General features: G+C 44.6%; 5 protein-coding genes and 1 pseudogene across 15 annotated transcripts; 2 read left to right on the top strand and 4 right to left on the bottom strand.

Annotated features, from left to right (window-relative positions):
- Positions 1-1,076: 1,076 nt before the first annotated feature.
- Positions 1,077-15,497, bottom strand: LOC120658371 (ALA-interacting subunit 5-like). 7 transcript variants are annotated; one of them, XM_039936644.1, is made up of 9 exons: positions 14,320-14,515; positions 13,944-14,002; positions 13,757-13,831; positions 13,548-13,664; positions 13,373-13,443; positions 12,964-13,261; positions 12,505-12,791; positions 12,354-12,373; positions 12,038-12,311 (listed from the first exon to the last, which is right to left on the bottom strand). In XM_039936644.1, exons 1-9 carry the CDS (start codon positions 14,405-14,407, stop codon positions 12,289-12,291), a joined length of 1,038 nt encoding a protein of 345 aa, XP_039792578.1. In that variant the 5' UTR covers positions 14,408-14,515; the 3' UTR covers positions 12,038-12,288. The 7 variants fall into 7 exon arrangements, with proteins under 7 accessions (XP_039792577.1, XP_039792574.1, XP_039792576.1 ...); XM_039936646.1 differs by having other exon boundaries at positions 12,577-12,791; XM_039936643.1 differs by lacking the exons at positions 12,038-12,311; positions 12,354-12,373; positions 12,505-12,791; ... (1 more) ...; positions 13,373-13,443; positions 13,548-13,664 and adding exons at positions 1,077-1,248; positions 1,365-1,660; positions 1,754-2,051; positions 2,144-2,214; positions 2,335-2,451 and having other exon boundaries at positions 14,320-14,506.
- On the bottom strand, positions 9,179-11,859 carry LOC120658379 (annotated as a pseudogene).
- Positions 12,032-16,685, bottom strand: LOC120658425 (dihydroneopterin aldolase 2-like). 4 transcript variants are annotated; one of them, XM_039936701.1, is made up of 11 exons: positions 16,485-16,685; positions 15,966-16,172; positions 15,615-15,819; positions 14,320-15,497; positions 13,944-14,002; positions 13,757-13,831; positions 13,548-13,664; positions 13,373-13,443; positions 12,964-13,261; positions 12,505-12,791; positions 12,032-12,373 (listed from the first exon to the last, which is right to left on the bottom strand). In XM_039936701.1, the coding sequence occupies exons 2-4, from the start codon at positions 16,135-16,137 to the stop codon at positions 15,287-15,289; spliced, it is 588 nt and encodes a 195-aa protein (XP_039792635.1). In that variant the 5' UTR covers positions 16,138-16,172; positions 16,485-16,685; the 3' UTR covers positions 12,032-12,373; positions 12,505-12,791; positions 12,964-13,261; positions 13,373-13,443; positions 13,548-13,664; positions 13,757-13,831; positions 13,944-14,002; positions 14,320-15,286. The 4 variants fall into 4 exon arrangements, with proteins under 4 accessions (XP_039792635.1, XP_039792634.1, XP_039792636.1 ...); XM_039936700.1 differs by having other exon boundaries at positions 13,944-15,497; XM_039936702.1 differs by having other exon boundaries at positions 12,577-12,791; positions 13,944-15,497.
- On the bottom strand, positions 12,032-20,214 carry LOC120658351 (RCC1 domain-containing protein RUG3, mitochondrial-like). Its single transcript, XM_039936612.1, has 9 exons — positions 19,705-20,214; positions 19,383-19,522; positions 19,056-19,250; positions 18,457-18,585; positions 18,135-18,290; positions 15,966-17,530; positions 15,615-15,819; positions 12,505-15,497; positions 12,032-12,373 (listed from the first exon to the last, which is right to left on the bottom strand). The coding sequence occupies exons 1-6, from the start codon at positions 20,178-20,180 to the stop codon at positions 17,328-17,330; spliced, it is 1,299 nt and encodes a 432-aa protein (XP_039792546.1). The 5' UTR covers positions 20,181-20,214; the 3' UTR covers positions 12,032-12,373; positions 12,505-15,497; positions 15,615-15,819; positions 15,966-17,327.
- LOC120658429 lies at positions 19,420-23,814 on the top strand. 2 transcript variants are annotated; one of them, XM_039936708.1, is made up of 4 exons: positions 19,420-20,609; positions 22,418-22,648; positions 23,181-23,285; positions 23,394-23,814. In XM_039936708.1, exons 1-3 carry the CDS (start codon positions 20,370-20,372, stop codon positions 23,238-23,240), a joined length of 531 nt encoding a protein of 176 aa, XP_039792642.1. In that variant the 5' UTR covers positions 19,420-20,369; the 3' UTR covers positions 23,241-23,285; positions 23,394-23,814. The 2 variants fall into 2 exon arrangements, with proteins under 2 accessions (XP_039792642.1, XP_039792641.1); XM_039936707.1 differs by lacking the exon at positions 23,181-23,285.
- A 770-nt stretch (positions 23,815-24,584) lies between these two features.
- LOC120658459 lies at positions 24,585-27,250 on the top strand. The gene is made up of 2 exons (XM_039936739.1): positions 24,585-24,885; positions 26,882-27,250. Exons 1-2 carry the CDS (start codon positions 24,712-24,714, stop codon positions 26,954-26,956), a joined length of 249 nt encoding a protein of 82 aa, XP_039792673.1. The 5' UTR covers positions 24,585-24,711; the 3' UTR covers positions 26,957-27,250.
- The last annotated feature ends 337 nt before the right edge of the window (positions 27,251-27,587 follow it).

The following is a 27,587-nucleotide window of genomic DNA, read 5'->3' as shown; positions in this document are numbered from 1 at the left end:
AAGCATCTCATACCATACAAGGGCACTTTCTCGACCTTTATAGCTGCTAATTATGGTTTGGTTAATGGTGAGCCACTACTCAGTGAAGGTCATTGGGCTGTTGCTGAGAAAATCATGGAGTTTCTTGGAATTTTTTATGAATCAACTGTTGTTTTGTCTGGTGTTTATTATCCAACTAGTCCTCTGATGCTGCATCATATCCTTGAAATTGCTTGTCATTTGCATGCCAGAGAGACTGATCCTTTGCTCATGAGCATTCTGACTCCTATGAAACTGAAGTTCCTCAAGTATTGGCAAAACATCCCTCTTTTGTATTCCTTTGCTTTTGTTTTGGATCCAAGGGCCAAGATGAGAGGATTTCATAATGTTCTCCAGCTTCTTTCTCAGGCTGTTGGTGTTGATTATTCTAATTACTTCACTGAGGTAAGAGCTGAACTGTACAAACTGTATAACAAGTATGAAAACAAGTATGGTGCAGTTAGGTTGCAGAGGCCCTCCAACATATCAGGATCATCTGGTAAGAAAAAAAATACTTGGGGTAAGATATATGGAATTGCTTGTTAAATTTGGAGTAGGATGAGATGTATTTTGAACTATGGGCTTCGGGCAGCCCGGTCTGGGCTGTAGTGCCGGGCTCCAGCGGGCTGGCCCGGCACGAAACAGGCCCGCGGGCCTGTGCTTGGGCCGCTGGTAGAGCCCGTGGGCTGGTACGGCACGGCCCGACTTGATATTGGGCCGGGCCAGGCACGGCACGGCTAAGAGCGGGCCAGGCCGGGCTCGTGCTAGGGCCGGGCCGGACGGCCCGAACGGCCATCTATAAGGTGAAGCGGCAGTGCGGCGGCACAGAGCAAATCTGAGGTAGCCCAGTGAATGATGGCGTCATTTCAGAGAGCAGATGACGCAGTCTGCCTCATCCGTTCTGTTGCGCTGTTGGAATGTGTGGTGGCCGACATGTACGGCAGCAAGCATATTTATTTATTTATTTATTTATTTATTTATTCGTCCTTCTCTCCTTTTACAAGAAGAGTTTTTTTAGATAATTTAAGTCAAACAACTGGAATGACACCAGTAGCCAGTATCTGTGACTGCTGATTGTACATTATTCTTGATTTTTGGGTGTGCATTACAAACGCAGCTACGGACCAAAGCTCCAAAAGAAGAGGTCGCCGGTCAGCGTAGGAGTAGGACGCTTGCACTGATTGGGAGCGCGCTTATCGTCGTGCAGGCCCGAGGCGGCGTTCCTCATCGCTGCAAGCACAACCAATCAATAGCAATCAGCACAGAAGTCAGACTGTGTCAGACGAACAGGGAGGAATCTGAAACTCTGATCGATCGAGCAACGCCTTGTGTTGAGAGCCACTCACACTGGGACAGGGCAGAGGAGCCCGAGCAGCGTGAGGAGCAGCGCCAGGCCGAGGCACGCCGCGCCGCCGGCCAGGTACGCGCGCCCGAGGAAGCTGCTCTTGCCGCCCAGCGCGCCGGCGGTCGACAGCACCACCGCCTTCCTCCCGCCGAAGCTGTAGGTGTTGTACCGGTTCTGCACGGCCACCGTGACCACCTCGCCGGCGCGGAGGTCCACCTCGATCCTCCCGTACAGCTTCCGGAACGTCGGCAGCGCCGCGGTCCGCATCCACACCATCAGATCCTCTTGCTCGCTCAGCTGCGCGTAGAGTTGGCAAACACCCAAGGTGAAGCAACAAAAAAAGATTTTGGATCCCCTGCTGCTCCAGGAACAAGTTCCGGACGAACTCACAGGCTTGCTCGGATCAAGCGTCCCGCCGCCGATCAGCCCCCCGCTCTGAAAGTTCCTGGGGTACACATGCTCGCCGAACAGGTGATCCCTCTCGCTCCTCCACGAGATGCCTCGCTTGTTCACCGCCAGCGTCTCGTTGCCGCGAGCGAAGCTGTAGGTGTCATTGAACAGGCTCCACGCCACGAGCCCGCAGGGGACGATGGGGACCCCGTTCGCGGTTGCTTCAGGCTTGCAGAGTCTCGTGTCCTTGGCACTTTTGGGGTCCCCCAGCTGCCTGAGGTTACGGCTCCTCGCGTACCTGAACAAGTGAAGAGTGAAGAGAAGAGCCCGAGTTTAGCTTCTGTGGTAACTCGTCAGGAGAAGTGATCGATCAGCCACGTTTTTGTTTACCATCTGTGGTTCTGGTAGAACCGGTCGAGTTGATAATATATGTAGATTGGCCTCTTCATATCCTTAGGAACCTGTAAAGACAAGAATATATAGCCTAAGCTTATGAAAACTATCACTGTCATTTCAAAGCAGAAGAGAACTTTCTGTCTTTTTTTTTTTTTACTTCCATTCTACAACTGCTTTAACTTTACCTTGAGCACCCTTGTGCAGGACTTATCTTGTGAAGGGTTCTGGATATAAGCAACTGGATTATTATGCATGTTTTCTGGTACACACGCAGTCTCATATCGATCTGCCACTTCAACAACCTATTTCAAGGCAGAAAGTCACTCCAAACTTGAATAAGACCTGCTGGGCATCTACTGCAGATCTATACGATGCACATCACAGCACAAACATACCTTATTTGAGATTGCGAGGCAACCAAGACCGATCAGAATGAAAATTATGCCCACAGACGCAATTACAGAAATAGCCTGATCACCCACAAACAGCCACCACTTATTGAATTCCTAAACCATATTCGTGTTGTGAATTTGTGATAGAACTAAGTAATGAAGTGAAAGGAAAAAAATGAACTCACAATGGGAAACATAAGTATAGGTTTGCATGCTGGAAGCTGCTGCTGAGTAAACCGACGATCTTCAACATCAATACAAAAAAGATAGCAGTAAGTACTTATCCAAGTTTAAACCACAAAAGTACCCCATTAAATAGACTGCTTTAGACTACTTCTAGCTTCATAAATGACCCTCCTCTAATTTAGGAAAAGAAAGGATCCTTTGCAAACCAAAAAAAATTGCAAAAGGTACCACAGATATCATAAACAACTCTAGACTCAGTCGATGTTAAGGAGAACAATTCAGGCTGCAGACAGAAATATAAAATTTTGCTTCTACTTTATCTGAGGAAACTTACACCGAGGCTTGTTGAGCTTCTTCGTGGTGGCTGCCGGTCCATCCTGGGTGGAGGTGGAGCTCGGTCCAGCTGCACCACTATTCACTGGCGGCATTGTTGTCCCTGGTGAAGAAAATAAATGTCCCAATGAATCAGCCCTCCAAGCTTGATGAGCTTGTTTTAGACATAAAGAAATGGTTGATATAGAAGTTCCAGAAAAGCTTCCCCTGGAGGGTACAAAGGAGGGAAAGCGTCAAGCAGGCTTATTAGGAATGGAGATGAAGAAAAGAATAATAAAAGGATAGAGAGACAACCTGTCCTTCGGAGATTCTGGGAAACAAGGAAGGTAAGGATTGATCCCGAGTACGCATGATGATGCTCAGCAGCACTGCAGAGCAACATTGGCACAGTTCTGGTTGTCTGTTACAAGCTCTTCTGCTGGGAGATCCACCTGGATCCTTCTATACGGCTTCCAGAAGGTCAGGAGTGCCACATTTTGCATCTACGCGATCAGGTGATCCTGCTTGCTTACCCTTCAAGTTGGAAACAGAAACGTGAAACTTGCAAAAATAAATAAATAAACGGCTTTGGAGCTGAAAATTAGGGCTGTGAACTCTTTTTGACAGACTATCAAATATAGGATAGCCCAGTCCAGTGACAAGTTCAACCACGTACACTTACAGGTTTGCTTGGATCAAGCCTTCCACCACCAATCAGAGTTACATTCTGAAAGTTCTTTACATTACAGGGGCTGGCCTGCCATGTAATTTTTTGGCAAAAAAATTTATATACATAGTATATAATAGGGGGACGCAGCGTGCTAAATAGTTATTTAGCACCCAGCGTGCTAAATAGTTATTTAGCACGTGGGCCTCCGACGGTGTGGGAACGAGCCAAATCTGGCTGGGAATTCCCGCAACAGGAAAAAGGAGTATCTAAACCGGAAAATGATACTGGGCAATGATCTCTGACCGGAAAACGTCACCTCTCTCTAGGTCTCAACTCCTTACCGGAAAAGGACATCTCTAACAAGAAAATGCTGCAAGTTGACATCCTGCGACAGGAATTTTTCTTTTGAAGGGTGACCGGAAAATTATCTGTGGCAAAGAAATGCTCCGGTTCCTGATAAACATAGACTATTTAATGTTTAATTTTCTTGTCTCGAGGGTGGAGTATTCCGGTTTGGTGTTAGTCTGATTATTTTGGCCCGAAAATGTTCAGGTTTATTCCAGCAGAATTTTATGCGGTAGTTCAACCGAAAAATACCATGTGAATTGAAGCATAATAACTAATGACTGGCAGGTTCAGAACACGTGGAAACTAGGAAAGCAAAAGTCAGAAATTTGTGATCAACTAAATACCATGGTTAAAGAAGGTCCTGTTAGCATGAAATGGACTACACATCGCTGTTAGCAAAAGTCAGAAATTATGATTATATCAAGCACTTTAGGCTACATAAGAAATCCCTTTGTCTGGGGAAGAGTATCAGCTCTGATGGGAAAATCAAAGTTTCTAGCAAGAACCGCTTCGCAAACAGTCTCACAAAAGGCTTCAAGCTGGTACAATTCCCAAAATTTCAATCTCCGAGGTTAGTACTGGGCCACATTGAATCGATTTTCGGTTAGAACCTTGGGTTTTCTAGTTGCAGGATGGCTCAGCTAAATTTTCCGGTCACGTAGACTAATTTCCGGTTAGGACTTTTTAGTTTTCCGGTTGCGGCTAAATTTTCCGGTCACGCAGACTGATTTCCGGTTAGGACTTTTTAGTTTTCCGGTTGCGGCTAAATTTTCCGGTCACGCAGACTAATTTCCGGTTAGAACTTTGTAGTTTTCCGGTTGCAGCTAAATTTTCCGGTCACGTAGACCTATTTCCGGTTTGAACCTCTTAATTTTCCGTTTGCGGGATGGATGCTGGATGAGCTTGGGTCTGAGTGCTGGTTGGGGTGCTAAATAACTTATTCAGCACCCTGCGTGCTATATAGGGAATATAGTATATAATATGTATATGTATTCAAAAATAGAAAATAAAAGCATTTATAAAAGAATTCTTAAATTGTACTATCTAAGTCTCTATATCCTTATGTAGAGGGTCCTAAATATTATTTCTTCCTGTATTCTCCTGTCCCCACGGCATTCTCATGTCTCCATGGCAATTCCCTCATACCGGATATCTTATTGTTTGAACCTTGACATATTGGAAAAATATGATCCACAAATTTGAAGGATGAAGGTCTAAGATCCGGTTCTAAAATGGAATGATAAGTATTTGGGATCGGGTGTGGATTTTTATTCTCAGATCTGAAAAGAAAAATATATGATCTAGGATATTGCTATCTCGAGGGATTGGTTTTAGAGAACTGTTGGAGGAAGGTAGGGGTGATAATGGGTCATGGCCGTAATGACCCTCACAATCCAACTTAGCCCTTATACATTTTTAGCTCAAAATTGTATAGGATTGGAGCCCGATCCTTGAATTATCTAAGTCAAATTTCAAGGCCCTTTACCACTCTTAGAGGAAGGGTTTTCACTAAAAATCCTAAATTCATAATTAGAAAGTCTTTAAGGTGTCTCTTGGAGATAAACTAACATCACACAAGAGGCTTCACAATCTCCTATTGTCTCTTGTCCTCAAATTGCCCACTTCCCTTGCTATAGGCACAGCCGCGACCCCCAATCAGCGCCGTCCGTAGGTCCCCAGCCCCATCTATCCTGATTCCATCCCCACCCTCCCGCCTGGTCATGTCCTTTCCGATTCCGGCCGTCGGCGACGAACCTTAGCGGCGCGGCGACGGCCAGTGGGAACTGCGCAACGCACAACGACGCCTAAATTTTTTTTCTCGACTTCGAAAATATTAAATACCCAAACCTTAAAGCATGGGCATGCCCCTGTTTACATACACATGTACACTTGCCAAGTGTGCTCTTTCACTCTTTCATGAAACATCTTGCTTGTTCAATCACAGCATTTAATGGCAATGTAGCTTCTATGTGCAGTAGCTTCAAGCTTGCAATATATACTCCCAATGTGCCATATGTAACTATTGGATTGCAATTGTCGCAGGTAATTCTTGTTCCCAATGTGCCGCGAACAAGATGCCGTGATCTCCGATCCGTGCGAGCTCCGTGTCGGCGCTACCGCAAGCTAGCCGGCTATGGCGGCTCCGGCTAACCACCCACGCCCTGCCTCGGCGCGCCCATGGCCTGCCTATCAAATCACTTGTATCTCCACCCCAATCAGTACTCCCGCAGAGGAGAGATGGATGAGGACGAGGAGGCAACGGCCGACGGCCATGGAGTACATACGGATATCCAGCACACGAGCTCCAGGCGCCGTGCGAAGAAAGGCAGTGATGTTTTCTTTTCTTTTCATTTCACATTTCGAGTTCAGCATGTGGTACTGGCACCAGGTTCTAATAACTAGCAATAATTAAGATGGCATTTAAAGAATCATCCTCATATGTTTGGTTTAAACTAACTCGCACGCAATTCGTGAATTTTCGGATGCCATGAAAGTTTTTAAGATCTGAGCTCGTTGCATGCATACAACACAGATCCTGAATTCCAGAATGTTTGAACTTTGGACAGACAACCACACACAAAGTTTTTGAATTTCTGAACTTTGGACAGACAACCACACAGAGAGTTTTTGAATTTCTAACTCTGTTTGAAATATACATAGATATTGCTAGCAACAATTATCCATCTAGCTGGTAGTCCCTTGCACACACAGTATGATAATAAACAGCAGGCAGTTGTTACTGTTTGATGATTATTTATGCTAAAAAAATAATGATGGAATATGACAAAACATATATATGTACGTGATATGTATAGGCATACGTACGTTTATCATGGTTGAGCCCTTATGACATGTGGGCCCCACTTCTCTTTGTTTAAGGGACCTGGATGAAGTTACACGCCATTGGTAGTCTACGTGTGTGTGAGTTCATTTCATGAGCCCTGGCAATCATGCACGCATACGTATCAGGACGATGATGGTTTAATTCAGTTTGGGTTCTCCGGGAGCCGGCCCACATGTAAGTGTCGATGCAAGTCATCTTGAGATGTAAGCTTGGAGATATAGAGTTGATGAGTTTGTTTTGATCGTATCCAAGCCGGCCGGTGATTAGAGATAAAGTAGTTCACGTAACCAAGAGATAGACTTGTTTGTTTAAATCTTTTGCGTGGCCGAGGGTCAAAGCGTTGGCTTCCCGTGCCTATATAAAGGCCGCCGATACCCCTGGCCGGGGTTGGACATACGCACGCCTGCACCACGCCGCCGTCGCACGCAGATACACACACGCCGCCGCCGTCGCACGCAGATACACACACGCCGCCGCCGTCTGCGCGTTCACGTCGCCGCAAGCAGCGCCTCGCCGCCGTCGCCGATCGACTCAACGCCGACGTCCTCTTGCTGCCAAGAATCCACCTCGCTAGCACCAACAAGATGCCGTCGTTCCCGATCACCATGTTTCAAGGTGATAATTATAATTCAAGCAATGAGTAATTTATGATGTTCTTTTGTTCAAACTATGGTGAGATCCCAATATGTGGCGATCCATCTAGTTCAACATATTTTCTGTAAAGAAAGAGAGATCGTGTCCGTATCCCTAGGGGGGAAGGATAAATTCTACGATGGCGGCGAGATTATCCCCATGCCCTTTAATGGGATCCATGACGGCGATGAAATTCCATCATATGGATAGAACTAAAGCGACACTACATGAGTTGGGGAACACCCACTCAGTAGAACAAATCGTTGGTTCCCATGACAAGAAAAGCAAGTATCGACCATGTGTGACTATCAATATGGTGACCTGTGATGAAAGCCCCTTTGTCGCCCCATTACGGGGAGCAAGAGAAGCAAAGTTATAATCTAACATGTGATGCTCCTGTTTGTGGTCTCTCACTGCAGAGAAGCAAGAAAGAGAATAAAAGAAGTTCCTCCTGGTCATCCGTATGTATTGAGCTAGAGGCAAATAAAAAGAAGAAATCCCTGATGGGATGACTGCCCATGCGAAGAAGCAAATAAAGAGATCACGGTGGCCAAACAAAAAGAGAAGTCCCTATCGAGCTGCACATACATGCTTGCTGTGTTGGTCTCTTGATTTTGGCTAAGGCCTAAAATTATTGTGAGAAGAGGTCAGCTGAAATAAATAGATAAAAGAGCTGCGCATGCAGGCAGGCTCGAGCATGAAAAATATTATATAGTTAGATTTCCTAATGGCTACACATGCACACGAGATGTGCTGAGAAGCGAGAAAAGTAAAGTTCTTGGCAAGCTGCGTGGACATGCATGCTGCCCATTCGTGAGAGGAGCAGCGCCTCGTCTGCTTTCTGATTATTTTGGCTAAGGCCTAAACTACCACGTGAAGTGCCAAGCTATACGTGAGAGAAGCAAATAAGAAATAAAGTTTCTGTCGAGCTACACATGCAAGTCTGATTATTTTGGCTAAGTCTGAAACTACCCTATGGGTATTGAGCTGAAATAAAAGAATAGAATTTGATACGCCGAAAGGCTGTTGAATCAATTCATCCTGCGAGCATCGTCCAAGTATGATCTTAACACTGTGATTGCGGTCGACTTCTACATGTCTAGTATGAGGCTAGATAAATTTTTGGCTAAGTGCCGACGAGGCGAGGCCACGATTCCATCGGCGTGTCCCAAGTAATGGGATTTGGATACTATTTTGCTGGGAACCGACAAGGCGATGGCAACACACATATATCCATGTTGAATGAAGCTGGGCCATATGACTAGACACCGACGAGGCGACTAGACACCGACGAGGCGAAAGTCACCCCTTCATCAGCGTTTTCTGTTTATTACCGACATGGCGACGTACAGTCATGACCGGGTTTCGGCGAAACAAGCCACCCATACTTCTACACTCCATATATTGCATATGGATGATGACGAGCAGATGAGTTGACGATGACCACAAAAGCGCAGTTTAATCGGAGGTTTTCTGTAGACTCGTTCTACAGATGTAATTAACCGGACGCGCCCAATCGGCCCGGGAATCAGTGAACTACGCAATCTCTATGAGTTAGACATCTCCTTAAGCATCAATGTAGAAGACAGAAGAAGACGAGCTGTCGCGAGTCATGTATTCATAAATTTTGTAAAAGATCAAAATTAATGAAATATGTGTTCTCGTAAGTGTGTGCATGTGTTCCCTTGTGCGCAATATTATTTATTTTCCTCGTCGCCTTCATTTTGTTTTCGCGAACAGTTACATAATAGACTCAGGCTGGAGCTTCATCAGGAGAAGAGAATGAGTGCAGAACATAGACCGGGTCACCGACCTTGATGATCCTTTCTTTGCCATTTGCTGAAAGGGATTCCTTGCAGACTAGATTTTGCCCAAAGAACACCTACAGCGATCGATAGAAAAGGATTGTCAGTCTTCAATGAATTAGGTCACCATTATGAAACCTGCTTCTCGAGCATGCTAAAATAATAAGGTCACAGATAAGATGCCCATAATTGTCTAATGACGAACAAAGAAAATGTCTGCCAGAGATAATTGCCTGCCGTTTATTTTTGTGGCTTGGACGCAGCACTTCACCAAACCGAAATGTCCTTAGAGTTTCATTTGGTTCGATGCCAGGTGTTGCGTTTTCTTGATCAACGTTAGGAACCTGAATCAATCAACGAAGAAGCTGAGCAATGGGTTCTTTTGTGTTACCTTGCAAAGTAAAGGGTGCACACCTTATTGTCTAATTTATTGGTTTCTTAGTTCCCTAAAAAGTATGCCCATAGCAAATTATGCTGTAATTTTACACATTCAGCAGTTAACTTACTTGAATTATTGCTATGCAGGAAATAATATTTTTTAAAACCTGAATCATATAATTGTCGCTGATCTCATAATGAAAAGAAAATGAAGAAAGAACTAAGTGAAAAAAACATACTGTAACATTCATAACATCAGGAATATCGGGTTAACATCTTGAGCTACATCCATTACGGTACTAGTATGATTTAGAAAGCTAAGCGCCACATACCAAGATCGCGTGAAGCAAAATGAGAAGCAACACATCTACATGCTTTATAACTTATAGATTTAGAGTGTTAAAAATGGATCAGATAGGAATGCTAAAGATTCCAGGGGAGTAAACAATATCAGTATCAGTAACCTTGCAGCAGTCACGTAACCTGACACCTATGAATGTTAGCAAGTTGATCTTCACTGTTTTCCACAGATCCTCTGAGTATGGATGGCATCCATCCACTATAATACTGTCAAAAGATATCAGCTAGCTTCATAAGAAAGCGAGCACAGGCACAGCAGGCAGCTATAATTTGTCAGGGATAGGTTAGAACTGCACTAAGCAACCTTACTAAGTAGTCATCAATCACAGCAGATGACCCAAGCAAGAAATTCAGAAAGTACAAACTAGCACACGATTTTCTGCTCACTTTGCTCTGAAGCGATTCATCTGTACTGGCTCCTTAAGAATCTTGTTTAGCGCATCCAACGATCCCTGAAACAACCATAGTATTGCAGGCTTGCAGAAACGTTTGCTGAAATCATTTGTCTGGAGAAAACCTCTGAAGAATCTGAACACTACCTGGGAGGCTATCAGAATCGGGAAGGCATCAGCGAACATGACTTTGTAACCTTGAGCGTAGTCCGGATCGGTCGGTCTAGTTTCCGATGCTGTGAGAAATTCTGCAAGACAAGCATTCTCTGTAAGTAGCAGAGACAAAAATGACGGACCGTGTACCACTAGAGATCTTTCTGAATTGACTGAACCTTCTTTGAAGCGCACCAGCCGGCTGGGCTTTCCTAGGTAGGCGGAAAACCACTCGGCCGCTTCAGCTCCTTCGTCGTACGCAGAGCCCGACCAAATCCCATACAGCGACACCGTCGATCGTGGCGTGCTCGGCGGCGAGAGGGATCTTCAGAGGGTCCATTCCTGGCGCTCTGATGACTGCAAATGAAGTGGTTCGAATGCACATAAAAGTGACACATTTAATTTTGAGTGGCCTCTGAAGGAAACTGAACAAGACTGATAACTGCAATTTTTGTTTTGACAAAATCTGATAAATGCAGAATGAACAAGGAGAATACCCATGTGGGAGTGGGAGTCTGGCGCCGGCTGCCAGTCCTCGACGGCGAAGGCCTCCGGCGGCATGTCGGCCTCGACGAGCGCGAGGCTGGGCTCCACCCTCTGCGTCACTGCCCGGCCTTTGGTGTTAACCACCATCCACTGCCGATCCCACCTGAACCCTGCGCGCGCCTGGATCAGTGTCCGTGACCGTGCCAAAGCTAGTGGCAATGGAGGCAGGAGGAGACCGGGCACCAGGCCAGCTCAGAACGGGTTGGTAAGGTACCAGTAGAGGTGACAGAGGCCTGGGGCACGGAGATGCCCCTGCAGGACTTGAGGGGGTATATGGTGATGGACCGCACCGTGGCCGCCGGCTCCGGCGACCCTCCGCCGCCGACGAGGGACGAGAGGAAGGAGGCAGCCTTCTCCATGGCCGTGGGCTGCTTGCAGCCGCAGAGGCGATCGAGGTGGTGCCCGCAGGCAGATCGGGGAGACGAGGATGCCAGGAACTAGCCCACATTGTGTACTACTTATACTGCACTACTGGTAGACAGTGAGGTAGTCCAGGAAGCCAATTGTTGGTTTTGTGCCTACGTGCCGTATCGTGTCGTGGACTCGCAGTCGTAGCTTCTCCTACTTGTTTGGGCGGCACGCATAGCAATTGTCCGGTGGCGGCAAAGGCCAATGTTGTCCACTTTTTAAAACTGGTGAGTCAATGGGCATTGCAGGTTCATAGCAGCCAGTGACAACCTCGCGTCAAGTTCGGCGTCATCCCTGACGAACTGTGTGAGATTAATTAAAACGGTCAGTATAATTAAATAAGTAGACTAACAAGCACGTGCGAAATACCATGCACAAGAGATACACGGCGAGATCGGTAAAGAGACATCAGTTTAGTTTCTCTCTCTCTCTCTCTCTCTCAACACAAAACATGTGTCGATTGAATCTGTATACTGCTTGATGCATTTGAATCTGCTCAATCTGAAATATGTAAGCAGGCAGCCAACATGTCTGAATCTGAATGTACGGGAAGCAAACCAACTTCAGACATGTACAAACCGCACGCGCGGCAGTGGCATGTAAATATACTGTCGGATGCATATATACACGACGCAGCTCTGTAGCTGTTATTCTTCGTTGGATCCCTGCAAGGAATCACCAACCGAATCCAAGCCTGAAAAAGAAACGGCTTCAATCTGTACGTGATCTAGGCATGCGTGGTCACCGTGCAGGTCTGCCGGACAAAGGGTACCGCAGCGCCAGATGCTCCTCTTTCCTGCAACCAAAACCCATATCGATTAATCCAAATGCAGCTACGAACTGTGATCAGAAGAGCCTCTGAACAACAACTCGTGCGCAGAAAATCGATGGTGCTGCGGTTCGGCAGCGGCTTAGTAGGCCACTCACAGTGGGAAGGCGAGGTAGAGCAGCGTCAGGAGCATCGCCAGCGCGAGGCAGGCGAGGCCGACGACCACGTACCCGCGGCCGAGGAAGTCGCTCTTGCCTCCCAGCACGCCGGCGGTCGACAGCACCAGCGTCTTCTTCCCGCCGAAGTTGTACGTGTTGTAGTTGTTCTGCAGAGTCACGGTGAGCTCGTCGGCGTGGAGGTCCACCTCGATCCTCCCGTACAGCTTCCGGAATGTTGGCAGCGCCGCGGTTCGCATCCAGACGATCAGGTCCTCCTGCCTGCTCAGCTGTTCAAGTTTGTATTTAAATGTAGGTAATTACAACTCACAAAATACGAATCAAGGCTTTTCAAATACTGAAAGTTAGAACTCAAACTCAAAAAATTAAGGAAGTCTTTACTGACAGACCAAAATAAGAGAGTAGCTCCCCTGTTCGAGTAATGAGTCCCACAGAACTTACAGGTATTCTTGGGTCAAGTGTGCCCCCACCAATTAGAGTCCCATTCTGAAAATTCCTCGGAAACACTTGCTTCCCAAAAATGTCCTCCCTTTCGCTCCTCCATGAAATGCCTCGCTTGTGAACCATCAGCACCTCATTGCCGCGAGCGAAGCTGTACGTGTCGTTGAACAGGCTCCAAGCTACGAGTCCGCAGGGGACAACGGGGCTTCCATGCTCAGTAGCTTCAGGTTTGCAAGACTCTGTGTTGTTGACCTCGTTAGGACTTCTCAGCTGCTTATCGCTACGGCTCGTCACATACCTGTGCTTCCCAATATATTTTTCTTCAATATACTAATTCTCTAAGATCAACAAAGCTTCCCTTATAAAGAAAATGGAAATTTGTCAGTGAAAATAGCAGCCACGATTCTACCTTCTATGGTTCTGGTAAAACTTGTCGAGTTGATAATATATGTAGATTGGTTGCTTCATATCCTTAGGAACCTACATTCAAAGGGTAGTCTCCCATCCTATGAAAATTCCCTTTCAACTGAGAACAGAAAATACTTCAAATCTTTTTTTTTTACTTTCAGATGATAACCTTTTACCTTGAGAATCCTCGTGCAGGTCTTATCTATAGAAGGATTTTGGATATAGGCAATTTTGTTGTCAATCATGTATCCTGGTACACATGAAGTTTCATATTGATAGACCACTTTAACAACCTATTTAAAAGCAGTAAGTTACACCAAATTTGATTTTTGAGAACCAGGTTTAGAGTACAGATTATATAATGCGCATCACAGTTCAAACTTACCCTATTTGATGCTGCAATGCAACCAAGGCCAATCGGGATAAAAACTATGCCCACAAACAAAAGTACAGGGATAACCTGATCGCTCGGAGTTAGTTAGAGATAATCATCACATATTGAATTTCCAAACCACACTCATGTTGAGAAAGAACTAAAAGATAAGGTACAATGACTAGACAATTGAACTTACTGTCTGAGGCGCCAGTATAGGCTTGCAAGCTGGAAGCTGCTGCTGAGTAAACTGATGATCTTCATAATCAACAGAATATACTGAGATAAGTACTTGTTTCAAATTTAAACCACTAAGATAACACCATTAAATAAATTACTTTAAGGCTACTTCTAGCTTTATGAATAACGAATTCACGATCCTCTAATCCTAGAAACAGAAAGGCAGTTTTCCAGTTTGCAGCACATCAAGTCCTTATTTGGTGACAATCTGTAAGAAAACAAGGTAGGCTCCTACATCCTGTTCATGGGAGCAAACATCCCAGTCCTCAAATTACAGCAACTCCAGATGGAGAAAAAAAAACAGAATTTCCCTTCTTTATATGAGGAGAGATTACACTGAGGCTTGTTGCGCTTCTTCATGGTGGCTACCAAGCCATCCTGGCTGGAACTTGGTCCGGCAGCATCACCATTTGCCGGCGCCATTGCTCTGCCTGTGGTGAAGAAAGCGCCCTGATGAAGACTCCGTCCCGGCAAGCTGGAAGAGCTCGGTGCTCCCAAAATGTTAGATAGAAACAAATAGTGATGTAGTGGTTTCAGAAAGCTTCAGCAGGAGAGTACAAAAAAGAGGCAAGGCATTAATCAGGATTAGGAGTAGAGACGAAGCAAGGAACTAAAAGGATGGAGAGGCAGCCTGTCCTTGAGAGCCTATGGGGAACCAGAAAGGTAAGGATCACCTAATCCAACTGTCCACGTCACTTTCCTCCTGCTTCAGAAGACTTTGGTGGTTTCCACAGGATATTATTGGCTCAGTCTGTGTATCTGTATTCAATAAAAAAGGGGAACTAGCCAACGGAACATTGCTGGAGGCACTTCGTAGGTATCACAGCCAAGGCGCAACAGCCAAGGAAATCCCAATGCAAGAAGTTTCATGGAGGTTTCATAAGTACAAGAAAGTTTTATAGCCATTGATATTTCTGATGTCAGTAAATAAATTTGAGCTTATTACATGGGTCCAACATGACAGCTCAAATTTGCTCATAGTTTTGATAGAATGGTACAAAATTTACAGAACTGCAGACCAGACATCTGGGAAGGAAGGTGCAATATGGAAAATATCAACCGAGCTAATAATAAGTATCCAATGCCGGAATTTCATCTCCATCCAAGCTTTGAGGAAAAACTTAATTGCCTACTTCAATTCCAATAAAACTAGATCAATTTTGAGCCGAACAGCTTCTGAGAGCAACATTCAGTACGAATTGTTGCAGTATATACATCTGAAGGAACGCAATGTTGAGCAGTCAGCGCCATTGACAGATTGAACATGGACATGCCATCCTCGGAATGCTAGTGCAGTGGAGCTCATGGTGAAATTCCTGCCATGTCCTTTCTATACCTAACTATCTCAACACCTAAATAGTCGATAATTCCTTGTACAGCAACATGAGGTTTCTTAACTTCAACCCGTACAGCAGATATTTGAGAGAACTTGAGCAATGTGGCACTTGCAATCCGGTGAGCCACTGACTCCAAAAGATTCTGAGATGGTCCTTCAACCACATCCTTGACAATTCTGCGGAGCATGGATACAGATCAGGACTTTGCTAACATTGAGGCATAAGTCAGGAAAGAGAATGCCAATAGAATCAAAGTCTCAGTTCGCTGATCATACATACACGAACGTGGTTACCTGTAAATATCTGTGTAACTGACTGTATCATATATGCTGTCAGTTTCACCAGCAATGCTCAGATCCATCCAAGCATCGACGTCTACAGCGAACTTTTGGCCCAGTGTCTTTTCTTCTTGTTTCACTCCATGGAATCCGTGAAACTGCAAACCTCTAAGCACAAGCTTATCCTTGCCAATCAACTCCCTTTCAGCCATAAGAGGACCTAAAGCATAGGGGAAAAAATTCATTCTGGCAGCACTCGGAACACCGCTTTCGGGTCTTCAGATGATTCTGTTTAAGTTGTCTAGGCGATTGAAAATGTTGGCAGAGGAAGTCAGCAGAACCAAAAAAAGCTCTGATCTTTCTAACCTGCAGCGCTTCTTGTAAACTGGCTGTGTTGGGAGCTGAAGGATGCCCTGTGAACCAAACTAAATTGGAGAGGTGGCTGCGTGACAGCAAGGAAGGAAGGGGCACAGGCTACCCTTGAATTTGCGCACTTGGGCAGATGCGCAATCTGACGAACCCACAAGGTAGTGAGCATACCAGAAGGTGGAAGCCAGGAACAAGGGATGGATGCTGAGACAGAGAAACAGAAACGTTAGGCAGAAAATTGCAAGTAATATTCCCATATCCTACTTCCTGAACCTTATGGATCGTAGTAGACTCCTAAAAGTTGAACGAATCTAATCTACTCGCCACACAATTCGCACCTAAATTTGAAACGCAAGTAGTTTTTTTTCTTTGAAATTGGAAACGCAGAAAGATTTGATTCGCGCGAAGAAAGGGTCACAAGATGCGGGGACTGAAGTAGCACGAGCAGGCAGCGAGAAGGAGGATCTCAAGGCGCCGCCACACACTGCCGGCGGGAGGTGAAGGATAGTAGAGTACCTGAGACTGAGAGGCCGGGGAGCCCCTGAGAATCTGAGACGCCTGAGAATCTGAGACGAGGCGGACGGCGGACCACCTCGGAGCGAATCAACGAGGAATCTCTCCCGCGGTCCTCCTGGGCTGGGCTGAGGTAGAAGGAGGCGGCGGCGGCCAAAGACGACGACGCGAGGGAACGAACAAAGGCGCCAGCGTCCACACATCCTTCTCGTTCGTCCGAAAATCTTATCTTTCACATATTGCGGTGGCAATATTCGGCAAATCTGCATTTGGCTCTGGTGTGTAATAATATTGCATGGATGATGACGATTAGGCAACAAACAACTCTGTATTAAACTGAATGGCAAGAAAACCAGGCAACAACTCTGTATTAAACTGAATAACAGCAACTTTGCATAAAACAGTGGTTAGTTATTGAACAGCAACTTCTGGCCATCTCAACAAAAAACAGAATCTCTGAATCTTTGGTCAGAACTCACAAGGGTACATGTTGTACAGTCACGCTTTTCACAGTATCATCCCTTCGTGTCACAGTGCTACAGAATACCTAGAACAACATCTACCCATGTAACTTTCAGTGCTAAAATTTAAGAATTCGAATCAACTACAGTTGTCTTAGCTGGACATAAGCCAGCCAGATAGCCTTTCCTTTGGTTTTATTATCAGCATGTGGCAGGCTTTTATTGTATCTTGCTGTTGTCGAACTTAACTCAGCAGGACTCTCCAGCTTCCACCAACAAGCACAGCGGGATTGAACCGGAAGAGAACAGGATCCTCTCTGGAGTGAACTTGGATGTAAGAGTGTCGAAACATGAGAGCCTTTACAAAGCGGAAACCCCAGATGCGTTATTTCTCGATTTGTTGCGTAGAGACCAAGCACATGGCATGGGAGGCTCCTATTGCAACAGACATGACATGAGGAGGTCCCAAATCTTCATCACCATCTCTGAGGAAATTGACCTTGACGGGGAGTGGCTGAACTTCTGGTAGACCAGGGACGCCTAACTGGCAGTCTCTTGCATTTCCCCACATATACAAGTCACCTTTCTCTGCCCAGGCAAACAGAAGTTCAGGTGAGTTGCTTATAGTGAGGAAATTTGATTACCTGCATATATCTAATAGGAAGCATGATGCAGAACTACAATAAAGCAAAGCGGCCCCAGATCTACAAACTAAACTAACCCCATGCCACAAAGAAGTGTACCTTTACGCTGCAATATGTCTGGGAATCAGAGTAGAATTGAGCAGCCTGTACTCTAGAGTAAGCACTAGGACTTCTTTAACTTAATAAACTAAAAGATAGCACAAACTGACATGAAAGGGACTTCATCTGTTATATCTAAATTACAGGGTGTGTTACCTATGTACAGACATAGTTTCTTCAACATCATACCATTTTTATCTCGAGAATCATATTCAAAATACAGAATCTAATTCAGTTTACATGTAACCATGTGGTGGTATATCTTCTGACATTGCCTGCTGATCATCAGCAGAGCATCTATTAGCTTTGCTAGACCAAGATTTTCTTTTGTCGAATATTTTTAGTCGACTAAATAACAAACAATAGGTAAGTGAGACCAAGAGAATGTCAAGAGTAACCAGTAGAGCAATGGGGTAGTGAGCTAAGAGAAAAAATTATCTAGATTTCACCTGATATAGCAGCAGAGGTCGATCCTCCACAGGCTATATAGACAATTCGCTCCTCAGATAAAGCTTTGATGGCAAGTGGGACTCTATGGTTTTGAAGGGTTGGATGTCCAAGTTGTCCATGCCCACCATGCCCCCAAGATAGAACTTCACCTTCATCTGTAAACAGTTTAACAGTGGTGCAGCAGCCAATGTTTTGCCACAAGATTAATAGTTAATACAGCTGAAACAAATCTCTTTTTAAATACATCAGATTTATATTGGTGCCTATAAGTTCTAAGAAAAGTTCATGAAAGATGAGACTCTGCAGGTTCTAATAACTTACCAGTCAAAGCTAGAGAATGATATCCACCACATGCTACTTGGATTACATGGACATTTTTCAGACTAGGGACAAGCTGTGGTCTCCAATCACTGAAATTGCTTCCTCTACCCAGTTCAAAGTTTGAATTTGCTGGAAATGATAAACAATACATAATTATTAAGCACATCACTAAATGAGAGGTGCAACCAAAACACAAATATAATAAGTTCTCCTACAGTAGAAAATGAATGGAAGCATTCCTTTGCCATCTAACTTGAAAGGAGAGAATAAAAAGGTGCAGATTATAGCATATGACAATTGGAGAAAGAATGGATGCACATCCATTCAGGAGTGTTGTCAATGCTCATATTAGTTTGACACCTTAATGGGTCCATTTACAGGGTGGCCAAATGAAAACAGCTTAACTGCTCTTCAGACACAATACCAAAGAACAAAATCATCTAGTCTATGTCTGACAATGAAATGAAGGGTCTGGATATGCTAACAAGTAACAAACACTGACTACTGCTATGCCATATTGCCATCCAAAGAAAAACAATAACTATCAGTAATGTGTATGACAGTATGAGTTGTTAGATGATGTTTAGTCACAGCCTAACCTCCCCAACTCCATAATTGCCCGTCTGAAGTCAGTGCCACTGTGAAGAAGCCACCACAAGCTACAGCAGCAACTGGAACAGGCAATGCATTCACCTTGGAAGGAACACTGAGGGAGCCAGCTTCACCTGGACCACCCCCACTCCCAAGCCCCAGCCTTCCATCGCCTTCATCACGACCCCAGGTGTAAAGTTCACCTGTTAACAAAGTGCAATTATCAAAGATGAGAAGTTTCAATTGCAGCAAGAGGCCACGCCATCTGATAGCAAAGGATGGTATCAGATGATCCAAGAGTTTATAGTTCAGCATTGACAGTGAACCAGACCGACCTGAGTCAGTGATTGCTGCAGTATGCGCACCACTTGTAGCAATGTGCGTTATCTTCCCTTCCCAAGGACCTTTCACTTGCCTTGGCAAAAGCTCCCTATGGTATACATAGTGCCCCAGTGCTCCAAATCCACCATAACCCCTGCAGACTACAGTAAACTGAGTGATGCAGCAGCCACATCCATCAAAATGTAATGCATTCTTCGCACAATTCGTTCATGGAGTAATACATGAAGCTTCCACTAGTTAGACATCTAACTACATACGGAGTACTAAACTTTTTCAAGAGCAGTTCTCAAATCAGCAATGTGGCAGTTTCCTCACCAGGTGAAGACGTCACCGGAGGTGGTCAGCGCAGCGGAATGGATGCCGCCTAGCGCGAGGAGGCGGAGGTCCCGGAGGTTGGGGTTGTGGCGGGGAACGAAGGCGGACGACTCGTCACCGAGGCCGAGGCGGCCGCCGTCGCCCTTGCCCCACACCCAGGCGCCTCCTTCGACGAAGAGCGCGGAGTGGAAGAGCCCGCAGGAGATCCCCACCTCCACGCCAGACGTCTCCCCCTCGGAGGAGAGGCGTCCGGGGGTGGGCGCGAGTCGCGGGTCTGAGTCGGAGAGAAGGAGGTGGGCGACGGGTGACGGGTAGAGGCGGCGCTCCTCCTTGCCGCCGCCGAGCTGGCCGGACGCGCCACGGCCCCACGAGAGGAGGGAGAATGGGGTGGTTCCGTTAGAGTAGAGTGTTGGGGTGGCATTCGAGGCTGACGAGGAGGAGAAGAAGCGGCGGTGCGGGAGGAAGCGGCGGAACATTGTCGGCGGCGGCGGCGCGTTTGGCCTGTGAGAGACGAAGCGGAGGGGACGACTAATATTAATCGGGTTTACGGGTGGGAACCCGTTAATTTCCAAGTGCCCGTTTACAACTATCGGGCGCGTCCAACCTCTCCCCTTTGCCACCGCACCAAGGGAGGTCGGCGAGAGCAGCTGGCAGGCGCGGAAGCCATGGCGAACAAGGCAACGGCGGCGAACTCATGGCGGTGGCGGCTTCTGCTTCTGCTCCTCGTCACCGTGGCTGCCCTATGCTGGATTCCCCCTGCGATCGCAGCAGCTGCGGCGGCCGCGGCCGCATCGACCGCCAACGGAGCGCGGAGGTCGCTGCTCGGCTTCGTGGAGGCGCAGGGGAACGCCTCCTACCAGTGCACGCCCTCGGGGCCCTGCATCCCCTGCCAGTACTCTGAGAAGGTTGGGCGATTCTCTCTTCTTCTGTGGCTAATGGAACGCATTCTATCGGGATTTCGCATGGGGAAAAAATCGATCTTGTTTGGTGACACTGGAAGATTGTGTTAGATTTCGTCGTTCCAATTGGACATGGGGATCGCGTGATTTCTCCTTGTTCTGTTTTTGGTGTAGCTTATGTGGTTGCTGTTCCTGGGTTAGAGTTATAGAAGTTTGTCATGAGAAGTTCAGATCTTGCTTAATGTTAACCGAATATGAGCACTATTTGCTGCAAATTTGCTTCAAATTTTTTTACCTAGTAAATTTGGGCACTGCTTACTGGTTAAGATCAGGTCGTAGTTAGGACGCAATTTAAAGAGGACCTCCAATTTAAATGCAGCGTCTCGTCCTATTGAGGTAGCATCCACGAAGATGAACACAAAATAAGGTAGCATTGAGGAGAAGGCTTTAATTATCTAGTGATGTTTAGTTATTCTTATTAGTCATTGATTAATTTGAACAATGACTATTAGATTAAGTGATTCACGGATTTATTTGACTTATTGATTTACAACTTCGCTTCAGGGTGTATGGGGGAGGTAGATAAGGATAATATTGTTATTGCTAATTATACTTCGTTGGTCTGGTCTTTCAAGCTGTTGGTATAGTCTAATAGTCTTTATGGCATTGCAATAGTCCTTGGTTGGTGAAATAGGAACCTTTAGTATTTCTTTCATTTGCCAATCACTACATCTGGTGCTTGTATAACCTGATTTTCTGGTTTATGGTACAACATGTATGTCAAAATGTCTGATATTGTCCTTAATGTGTGTTCCAAAAGAAGAAGGGGGATATTGGGAATTTCTACGTTTTAAGTTGCTCCAAAGGTTTCTTTGGGCCCCACCTTTTTGTTGAAGATAACACTGAAGTGTGCATCTTGATGCCATAGAAGTATTGCACAGAAGTGCAAAGTTCTCCATTGGAACTCTTATATGGCTAGAAGCTTTTATGCTGCCCTTTTCTTGACCTCATAGATTACAAACTTTTTCAACTTCTATAGGATTAGATGAGTGCTTATACTCCCTCATATAAATGACTTCGTTTGTTTTATTGCCAAAACAATCTTCCAGTGAAAGTTATTTGATTTTCAGAAAAGATATTACAGCTCGAACCAAGGTCGAACTTGTACATTTCACCTTACCTTTATTGGTCTTATAACCATCAATTCTCATCACCACCCTTATACTCCCTCCAACTTAGTAATTTTGTTGTATCAATAATGGCTCCTTGTTTCAAGCTACACATTCATTTGCATTGAAAATATATGACCTTCATAATGGTCCCATAATGTATTCAAACCTTGTTATTAAAATAAATGTATTCGAACCTAGATTCCTTTGGGCGTGTGGTGAGGGCGTGAGGCTAATTTTTCTTCTTCTCTGTTTAAAAAAAAAGGCTGCCTACTCTTACATCGGTATTTTTTTTAATGATGGACCGTGATTTGCTCAGAGTAGAGATGAACTTTCCATGGTCAGTAAGCACTACCAGTGCTGGAGCTTATGCATGTATCCATAGTATCATACTCGGAAACTTAAGTTGGATAACATACTTGCATTGTGGCAGACAGTCAGAATCTCCTCACTTGCCTCACTAGCAAACACAATGGATGTAAAGCTGCTGCTTTTTGGTATCTACTTAATTGAGTTGACAGTTAGCAGATATCAATCCTGGGTCCAGATTACAGTTTACAACCATTTTAGTGTCAACAACTGAGATGGTATGCTTGAATTTTCCCCCATCATGCTGGCCTGACAATAACATATCGATTGTTTTAGAATGATGAAAAGTACAGCTGCAGCGAAACTGGCTATCGCCTGCCCTTGAAATGTGTACAAGCGCAAAATGGTACAAAAGAAGGAAATAAGAGCAAGCAGAGGAAGATATTGGATGATGCATCTGCATCAGGCGACACGAAATCCAAATCAGGTGGCCCAAAGCATTATACTACTTACAGGAGTTGCGTGCCATTGGAGGGTGAAGAGAAGTTATCTTTTCTTGGTTTTGAGGTATTAAAATCGCAAAACTTCTCTTCTATTGGTACACAGATTGTAGGGCTATCTATCATGTATTATTTATTTGCTGTAGTGTAGCTTCTCTGCTAATGCTAATACCACAGAGAAAAAGGAAGTGAACAGGCAGTGAGAAAAAATGGTGGAAGAAAATTGCGAAAATAAGTGTTAAGAAATTGAGAAACAGTTCCGCATATATCATTATTTTTGCAAAACTGGGCTTTGAATCCCATCCTTAAGTAAGAACACGCGCACTGACCTTTTCTTCAGTTTGTTACAGTAGATATTTAGAGCTTTGTGCTCTGACCATGCAGTTTGATATGGATTCCAAATACTTTCGAAATTGAAGGGTCCCAGAAAAAGGAAACCTGTGTACCCTAAAAATGCAAAGCATGCGTTTAACCTTTCTAGCAGAGTAGTGGACGCTTGCTCCTTCGGTACTAAAGATTCCACATCCTATTGATAGCTTGTTTTCTTTTTAATCTTCGTTTGTCTATGAAAATCCAATAAAAAGTTCAATTTTTTTTAGCATGAATCACAAGTCATAAAAGGGCGGCCTGGTGCAAGTGGTAGTGCTTGCCGCCTGTGAACCGAGAGGTCACAGGTTCGAGCGGTGGCCTCTACACATTGCACGGTGTGTGAGAAAGACCTCCCGCTAATAACCTCCCCCAGACCCCGCACAGTGCGGGAGCCTACGGCACTGGGTACGTCGTTATGATTCACAAGTCATGTTCTTTTGCAGGTAATAATGGCCGGGATGCTGCTAGTAAGCGGCCCATTTGTATATTACCGCAAACGGCGTACAAATCTTATGCAGGGAGCTGCAAGAATCCCAACAAGTCCTAGGTTCTAGTTCGGATGATAACTGATTGGAAGCTTTATGTTGACTTTGTGCATCTTTCTTATGGTGCTTTTCCTCTGTCATTGAATTATTGTATTTACACATGTAATTTTGTAAGAGGCAAAGAGCATGTTAGGTCTTACGGAAGTAGAAAATCACAGTGGTTAGTCTCATTGTGCCTTTTCTTGAATCAAATCTCATGTATAATGTATACAAATTTACCATTTTGTTGCCCCGAAGAAGTTGCCCTGACCAAGGAACAACTTTGTTGCTGGCGATCAATTGTGTAACTTTCTGCCTCAATGCATAGTGAATGTTATTAGGGCTCTGTTTAGTTCCCACCCCATAAACCCTGTAAACAAAAAAACCGTCACATCGAATGTTTCGACACATGCATGGAGTACTAAATGAAGTCTATTTACAAAACTTTTTGCATAGATGGGCTGTAAATCGCAAGACGAATCTAATGAGCCTACTTAATCCATGTTTTGTAACAGTGATGCTACAGTAATCATCTGCTAATTATTGATTAATCATGGATTAATTAGCATCATTAGATTCGTCTTGCGATTTACAACCTATCTGTGCAAAAAAGTTTTGTAAATAGACTTCATTTAGTACTTCAAATTAGTAAGATTTCAACGCAAAAAAAATTTGCGCTGGAACTAAACAGAGCCTAGGTTATACTTGCTAAATTGCTTTTTTTTCTGGGATGATATCGTACACCGATCTGTTTTCTGAATAAATCATTCCTAAACACATATGCTACTTTATTTTTCTTCTATTGCATAAAGTGCTGAGACCTGTGTTCATGTTTAATAGAGATTCAAATGGTAACAATTTTGAAAGTTGAAGCTGGATGTCAGAAATGTCAAATGTGGTAGGTGCAGTTGACGAGTTTATTTCATATTTGAAATTAGGCAATTCACCAAACCTCAAAGAAAACTGAACGTTCTTTTCAAGTTCATGCATTTCGAACAAGACATAACCTGATAACCAGACAAGCCGCAGTATAGCTACTCTATTTCTATTTCCTTCGAAAATCCCCAAATGGTATTGTAATGCATTTAGCGAAAACAGTAGGGTCCTTTGTGAAAAAACGCCGTCCACCGCACAATTCCCCATCGAGACATCGACCCGTCGGCACGGTCAGGTTCGCACCCGCACCTCGCACCCCCGATCTGGTTGAATCCGAGCAGGAGCAGCGCCGGCGGCGACGATGGGCGGCGACCATGGCGGCGGGCACGGGGGCGGCGACTTCCGCCAGAAGGTGTGGAGCATGACGGGAGGGCCCTACTGCCGTCCCGTCCACTGGCGCCGCAACACCGCCATCGCCATGTTCGGCGTCTTCCTCGTCTGCATCCCCATCGCCATGAAGTCCGCCGAGCTTGAGGTATACATGCGCATCCTCGTCATCCAGGCTCCTCTGCTCCTGTTACCTCTTCCCCTCCCTGGCGGCTTGTGGATTTGAGCTGACCCCTACTCTAGCCTAGAGATTAGATCTGTGGCCAACGAGTATTTACGCGGCTGGTTGAATTTCTCATCGTTGGAACCAGGAACAGCTTGTTCATTGTACATAGCGTACATATCGAATGTGGAAGCGATGGCTAATTCGTTAATCGGGTACTGTTGCTCTTCATTTGGCTGTAGAACTCTAAACTTGTGAGTTGCATTTGGGAATTACTAGTGATCCTGGTCGACGTACCCTTAACTTTGATTTAGTTTTGCCATGGAATACAGTTTCACGATATGTCTTTACTTCATTGGAGTGGATTGGTTAGAATGCTATACAATGAAAAAAATCCAAAGCCCTGCAATTTCCTTGCTTCTGTGAAATGATCAATATTTACATTGTGACGAGCGTGCTTGTTTTCATTTGGATTACTTGCTCGGTCACATTTTAGCCAGGCAGGCACTAAATTTGCACACAGATGCTAATGGGTTAAATAGTACCTTAAAGTTATTTTGCTAAAATCCTCTTATGGCCATGATGCATGCTCTCTAGATAGCTATGCAAGGAGTATATAGGCTGATGGAGGGGAAAGTGGATAGGGGAGTGTGATGCTACTATTTTTGTAGATGGTATATTGCCTGCTTTTATAAAAAGGAAAGATGTTGTTCACTTGTAGAAGTTTAGCTGGGGTTACCATCTTCACTGATATATCTCAAAAGACTCCTAAAACCAACAACTAAGAGATTTTTTAGCGACACAGCTTCTGACTTTCAGAATATATGTTCATCTAATGGCGATTGAGGCAGTGTACTGGTCCTCCCATCCTCTTAGCTTCCTATTCTGAAGAACTTCATCTAAGCATTCATGGTCCAGTGCTCTTGTTTGCCCATCTGTGTCCCTAAGCTGGTGAGCTGCTATTTCTTACAAAACACACTTGTCAGGGAAAGAATATGGGTAGTCTTGGTGCAAGTAATCTAAACAATGGACTTCAGAATGCAAGCTATTTGTTGAATATGTGGCTAACCATCCAACACTGCAATTGTTTCTTGTAATTCATCTAAGCTCATGGTTGATTTCTACCGGATGCCATCGTGCTTCCCGCCCATCTAGTGCCTGTGCTTTTAGAACACCCACAAAAGTTAGTTGAATGAATTGACAACCTTATGATCTTGTTAAAGTATATCATTTTGAGAAGAAAGCTTACACCAGCAAGTTAAATGGAGCATTTGGGGATTTCTAGCAGGGCCATAAGGATTTTAGGATAGTTATAATAGGCATGGGGCTGCTCTCCCTCGACATATAGGTACCCTAGTGTGGCTTAGGTTACATAGTTTACTTCTTTGAAATTGTTGCATGGATGTATGGAGGTTTGTCACAGTTATATATGCTGGATGCTTCACACATGTCTTAAATGACAGTTGCTGCTATTGTGTGTATATGAGCATGTGTTATTTGAAATGCTAAACTGAGCTTGAGTCGCTCCCTTGAATAATGTGATATGATAAACTGATCAGAGTCAGTCCTCTGGAAAAATGTACTGTGTTGTGCTAGTTGTTGTTGACACCTGTCAAGCATGCCACAAAGGTTACAGGGTATCCGTTATATGATATTCTGTGTGGCAATTCCTGAAATTTATTCTTTTCACTTTTTAGAACAATCTTAGATTTCTCATTACTAACTTTACGTAAAGCAGACTAATAACATGATTGCATGCTAAACTAAACACCTTCTTGATTGAAATTATACACATGCGATACAACCAGACCTGCTGCCTTTGTAATATGGATCATATTCTAGAATTGGCCTTATTTGTTCAGCCTTGAGCCCTGTTACTAAGAGGCAGGTAGAAAGACTTAATTTTAAACTGGTTTTTTTTTTGCAATCGTTTGTGAAAGTCACATTTCTGAATTCTGACAAATGTAATGCTTTTATGCAGCAACGCCCCCATCATCCGGTTCGGCCAATCCCATCGCAACTGTGGTGCAAAAACTTTGGCAAGAAGGAGTACTGAAGAACCTTCCAGCTAGCATGGAGTGGGGCACGTTGCTTTTGCCTTCTTTTTGTCAAAACTTGTGCTCGGAGATAATGCTAGATGAAGTGTTATGAGCATATTCTGGAATGCTTCATGTAATGCATTTTGACTTTTTTTTGTTTGTCATGCCATGAGGAGTGCATGTTGGACTCAAATAAACTGGTGATTCATAAGCCTCTGATAATTTACTTAAGGTTGATGCTGTGAATGTAGACATGGCAGGTTGGCCTTGCATACTTACTGTTGAAGTTCCTTCTTGTATGTGTGATGATATTCCTATGCTTTCAGTTCGTTTCAAAGACGAATCTACTTGAAATATAGTTTGACAGGTTTGCGAACATGAAACACTTCTTTATTGACAGATGCACTTCTTTATTGACAGATGGCCTAGTTAGTTTGATGGTCTGGCCGACATTGGAGAGTTGTAACTCCACAGGTAGCAGGTGACTAAATTTTGAACATTCCGACCTAGCGCGTGAGAGGTTATCATTCGATTGTCAATGTTTTTTGTGTATTCTGATTGTCTATATTTTTGTGTGGGAAAAGAATTCTTCAGTGATTCTTATCTGGTGTGCGCAAGAAACGTGAATCCATTTATTGATGTATCTGA

Source organism: Panicum virgatum, chromosome 2N (assembly GCF_016808335.1).
Source record: "Panicum virgatum strain AP13 chromosome 2N, P.virgatum_v5, whole genome shotgun sequence".
Classification (NCBI taxonomy): Eukaryota; Viridiplantae; Streptophyta; class Magnoliopsida; order Poales; family Poaceae; genus Panicum; species Panicum virgatum.
Note: the sequence above shows the minus strand (reverse complement) of the source record. Positions and strands in the feature narration are given on the sequence as shown.